Raw genomic sequence first — 4,770 nt, 5'->3', positions numbered from 1 at the left:
ATCCATTTCTATCCATCTATCTATCTATTATCTATCATCATCATCATCTATCTATCCATCCATCCATCTATCTATCTATCTATCCATCTATCTATCCATCTATCTATCTATCTATCCATCTATCATCTATCATCCATCCATCTATCATCTATCTATCATCTATCATCATCTCATCTATCTATCTATCATCTATCTATCTATCTATCCATCCATCTATCTATCTATCTATCTATCTATCTATCTATCTATCTATCTATCATCATCTATCTATCTATCCATCATCATCTATCTATCCATCTATCCATCATCTATCTATCATCATCATCTATCTATCTATCTATCCATCTATCTATCTATCTATCTATCATCTATCTATCTATCATCTATCTATCCATCTATTATCCATCTATCTATCTATCCATCCATCCATCTCTACCCACCATCCATCTATCTATCTATCTATCTATCTATCTATCTATCTATCTATCTATCTATCTATCTATCTATCTATCTATCATCATCTATCTATCCATCTATCCATCTATCCATCATCTATCTATCTATCTATCTATCTATCCATCCATCCATCTATTTCTACGAGCAGTTCTGACCAGGGTTTGGTTGCTGAACGGTCCGTCGTACGTCACGTCTTGAGTCACACACTCTCCCTCCTGGTGCGTCCCGGGCTCCACTAACGGAGGGATGTAGTCGTGGAAGTGATGTCTGCAGCTCAGCAGCTCAGCTCTGCCGGGGTACAGAGCGATACCTGCAGGACAACAGGAAGATAAATCACATCTATATTAAAAGTACCAGAACATATCGAGGTTTAAATACAGCAGCAAGCTCTTGAATGTCTAATATGTCTGCTTACTTGAGATTAATATGATTTTATGTTCAAGCTTTCACTGTGTTTTATCAGTAGCAGGTTTAAAGATTAAAAAGATAACTGAACAGCTCTGAAACTTCATCCATAATGTTGATTTCTGTATAGTATTGGTCAGTGATTTAAAGTATCTACGTACATTGAGCCAAGTACTGTACTCAAGTACAATTTCGAGGTACTTTACTTACATTTTTTGCAACTTTGTACTTCTAGAGATAAAATGTGTACTTTTACTCCACTTCATTTATTTAATACTTTTAGTTACTTTACAGATTTGGATTAATGATGTGAAATATAATCAACACTATTGTTGAAAAAGAGTAGGGGACCTTTAAGTGAAAACCTGCCAGGCAATTAACCTTATTTTAAATCTGATTGCTATATTTTTCATAAAAGATTATAATATTTTTCCTTTTATGATGATTATGTTATAATAGTTGGATGTCTGATGCTTTTCTTGCAAGTAAACCTAAGCTCCTGTCTCCAGTCCAGTCCTTGAGATGTCCAGAAATTGTAAAAATACACAACATACTGTAACTTGACTAAATCGTCCTTTATCTTATGAATACTAACCCGGGGGTGAGAAGGAGTCCACCTCCTTGTAGGTGACGGACATGACGGGGTGGTTGACTTTCTCCAGGAAGTCAGAGATGGTCTGGTAGGCGAGGAAGAAGGCGACCCCGGTGAGCAGTAGGTAGATGAAGATGAGCACAACCATGAAGAGGTTCTTCAGACAGCTCTTACTGAACCTCATGGGAGGACTGCTCTCCCTGGCCTCCTCCTCCTCCTCCTCCTCCTCCTCCTCTGCAGGGGAAGCAAATGTAGTTTCAGTGGCGAGCCGTGACTTTTATACCTGGGCCCTCTGACCCCCACCCCTTCCCTCGAAAAAAAAGGGGAAAAAATAGTTATTAAGTCACAGCATATACTTCAGTGGAAAAACAAAACAACAGCCCGGGGTGCAAAACGCATCAATGACAGCGAGCGACCCTCTAGCACACAAAACCACACCTGTAAATAACCCAATTTGTGTTCTTTGAAATTTAAAAGGATATTGCATTGTGTTTGTTACTTAGTTGTATGTCTTAAATTTAATTTGGCATGCTTTTATTTTGAAGGCAAGTTTACGCTGTTAACAGGAAGTTGTTGTTGCTATGGAAACAAGAAAAGTTTCACAGCGGGCGGAACTTGTCATAAAGTTCGCGATAATAAAACCCACCCATTTAGAGGGAACATATGATTGGTCAGTTGTACTGTCACTTGACATTACTCTCTCATTCGGTTACCCGGGCCCTCTTTGAATTCATAGCAGGACCACCAACAGCTCCTGTCTTCACAGTACCTCGCAGAGACGAGCTTCTTTCATTTAACCCTTCACATTCAAAAAGAAACTGAATAGGCAGATTCGAAGGATTTATTTATTTGGAAATGTAATTTTAAATACAATTAAATCAAGTTATTTTGGTAAAACTAATGAAAAATAAAACTAATGAAGAATATAACAAAAAAAATATTTAAAAAATATATATTATTATTATTTTAGTGTTTTTAAATATTATTTTGTAGAATATCTTAGGCCCTCAGAGAGGACATAGAGAGCCCTGACGGCTCGCCACTGTGTCGTTGTATTCGTAACAAAAGGGATGAAGTCACCGGGAATATTTAAGCTTCATTGATGTCTTGTATATTGTATTTTATGATTTATGCCTTCGCTGTATGGTAATTTTGTTTGTAGTTCACGTCTCCTTGTTTCCTTCCCTAAACTTAGTGCTGCCTTAAGGTGCAACTCGTAAAAGTGCATGCTGTAAAGTCTTTAAACCACTATTTCAATTTGAGTCTTATGTGCGAATCTAGTATTTTTGTAATAATTATTTGTGCAGAATGAATTTTTTTCCAGGAGCACATTTTGGTAAACAAAATATTTAAAATGTCCAAAATATTTCACATGTGAGACACTTTAAGCCAGAGTAGTCATATTTTGAAGCTTCCTTTTAGGGCAGAGTAGCTCTTTTAGATAAACGTTGTTTTTTACCCGGCGAGACGCTGTCGTTGGTCTCCTCGCGGTCCAGCTCCATCGCACCTTCGAAGAATCCTGCCGACTGTTTGTTTCCTTCATCACCGTCATCATTAAACTGTGAGGTGAAGGAGGAGTTAAAGCACAAGTTAACGAAGAAAGATAATCTAAATTTAGCATGTGCAGCAGTGGAGATTTTACATTGTTCATGTATATTGTTATTTAGAAAATGTATATTATGTTTTTGAGTTTGTTTTAAGTTCATTGTTAATGTTATTGATTGTGTTGTTGTTCCTGTTTACATGTTGTTGTTTTCTTCCAATGACAATTTACTGCACTACATATATTTCATACAATTAGTTACCAGTAAATCTGCAGATTCTGATAAAAAAAATACACAAACAATCAATAAATATTATATTATTAAGATCAGATAGCATTTAAGCTATTTATTTTTAAGCAAAGTAAAAAAAAAGTACAAGGTATTAGCAGCAAATGAAGCTACTTTAAGTATTTCAATGAAAGTAGGCTACTTATATATGATATTTAGTACATTACTATATTACTACACAGTGGCGGACTGGCTATCGGGACGGAATCCCTATGGGCCGGTACTGAAGTGGGTCGGTCGGACGTTGTGGGCCGGTCGGGTAAGACACTAGCACCCCCCGACGCCCCCCCCCCCGACAATTTACTAGAGCAGTATTTACTTGCGGTACCGAGGTGGGCCGGCGGTACCGAAGTGGGCCGGTCGAGAGTCCCAGGCTGATTTGTAGTCCCAGTCCGCCCCTGTTGCTACATAGGCTACAGCCAGTAGTGTAAAGTAACTAAGTACATTTACTCTAGTACTGGACTTAAGTACAATTTTGAGATACTTGTACTTTAATGTAATTGTAATTTAAGACTTTTTTTTACTAGTATACATGAACACAGACCTCATGCCTGTCTTTACTTCAGAAAAGGATTACATTTCCACTTCATAACTATAGTCAGAATGAGGTTAGCTCTTCCCATGAAAGGAAGAAGCATGAAAACAGCAGCCTCAGCTGTAAAGTCACATGACGTGCAGCGACCCGAGGGACACTTTAAGGACCCTTCGTATCAACAGGAGATTACACACTTTTGTTTTCTATTTATCCGAAGACAAACATCAGACTGTAAACAAACTTCCTACCTCTTCGTATGACCGGGATCTTTCTTTCCGGCCCATTCCTCTGCACTTCCTTTACAAACACGACTCTGCTCTTCAAAGAGAAACTCCTGTCTACTTGTGCGAAGTGTGAAAAGTAGTTTTAATAAATAAGAAATACATTTTAAATTAAATGTAATTCCCTCCTTCTAAGGTCCCTGTTTACCGCTCTAAAGGGAGACAACAACACCCACGGGAGGTTTTGCGTAAACATTAAATTCTCCTCCCATGATAATGAAGCACCTCCAGACCGCAATCCAATAGTAAACATGAGTGTCTTTCACGTTTCCTTGTTTCCTTCCCCCTAAGGTTGAAACCTAGTGCTGCCTTTAGGTGTAACTCGTAAAAAGTAGAAATGTGTGTGTAGTTGTTGATACATTGCTGACAGAGGGAGCTACATTTGAATACAGATTTAAGAAATATCAGGTTGACATGTAATAAGCATGTTTTGTCTTGACTATATTACAACTATACTATAATAAAATAATATAGTATTTATATTATCGAATTGATTATGATTATGATTATTACTGCCCTGTTTAAACCAGTAAACAAAAAAACGAAATAAAAGCATTTAAAAAGTAAACAAAATGTAATTTAAAAATCATCTCTTAGAGGTAGGCGTCCTTGAAAAGTTGGCCGGCTAGGCGTTTATACAATTATTTATTTATTTCCATATGTATTATT

The 4,770-nt window shown here is 37.2% G+C and overlaps 1 protein-coding gene across 1 annotated transcript; it reads right to left on the bottom strand.

Annotated features, from left to right (window-relative positions):
* Positions 1–598: 598 nt before the first annotated feature.
* Positions 599–4,324, bottom strand: pacc1 (proton activated chloride channel 1; the record flags this gene model as incomplete). The annotated part of the gene is made up of 4 exons (XM_010788867.1): positions 4,069–4,324; positions 2,913–3,012; positions 1,457–1,687; positions 599–766 (listed from the first exon to the last, which is right to left on the bottom strand). Coding segments are annotated over exons 1-4 (535 nt in total), but the record flags the coding sequence as incomplete, so codon positions are not given.
* Positions 4,325–4,770: the final 446 nt, after the last annotated feature.

Source organism: Notothenia coriiceps, unplaced genomic scaffold (genome assembly GCF_000735185.1).
Source record: "Notothenia coriiceps isolate Sejong01 unplaced genomic scaffold, NC01 NC01_scaffold00032255, whole genome shotgun sequence".
NCBI classification, from domain to species: Eukaryota; Metazoa; Chordata; class Actinopteri; order Perciformes; family Nototheniidae; genus Notothenia; species Notothenia coriiceps.
Note: the sequence above shows the minus strand (reverse complement) of the source record. Positions and strands in the feature narration are given on the sequence as shown.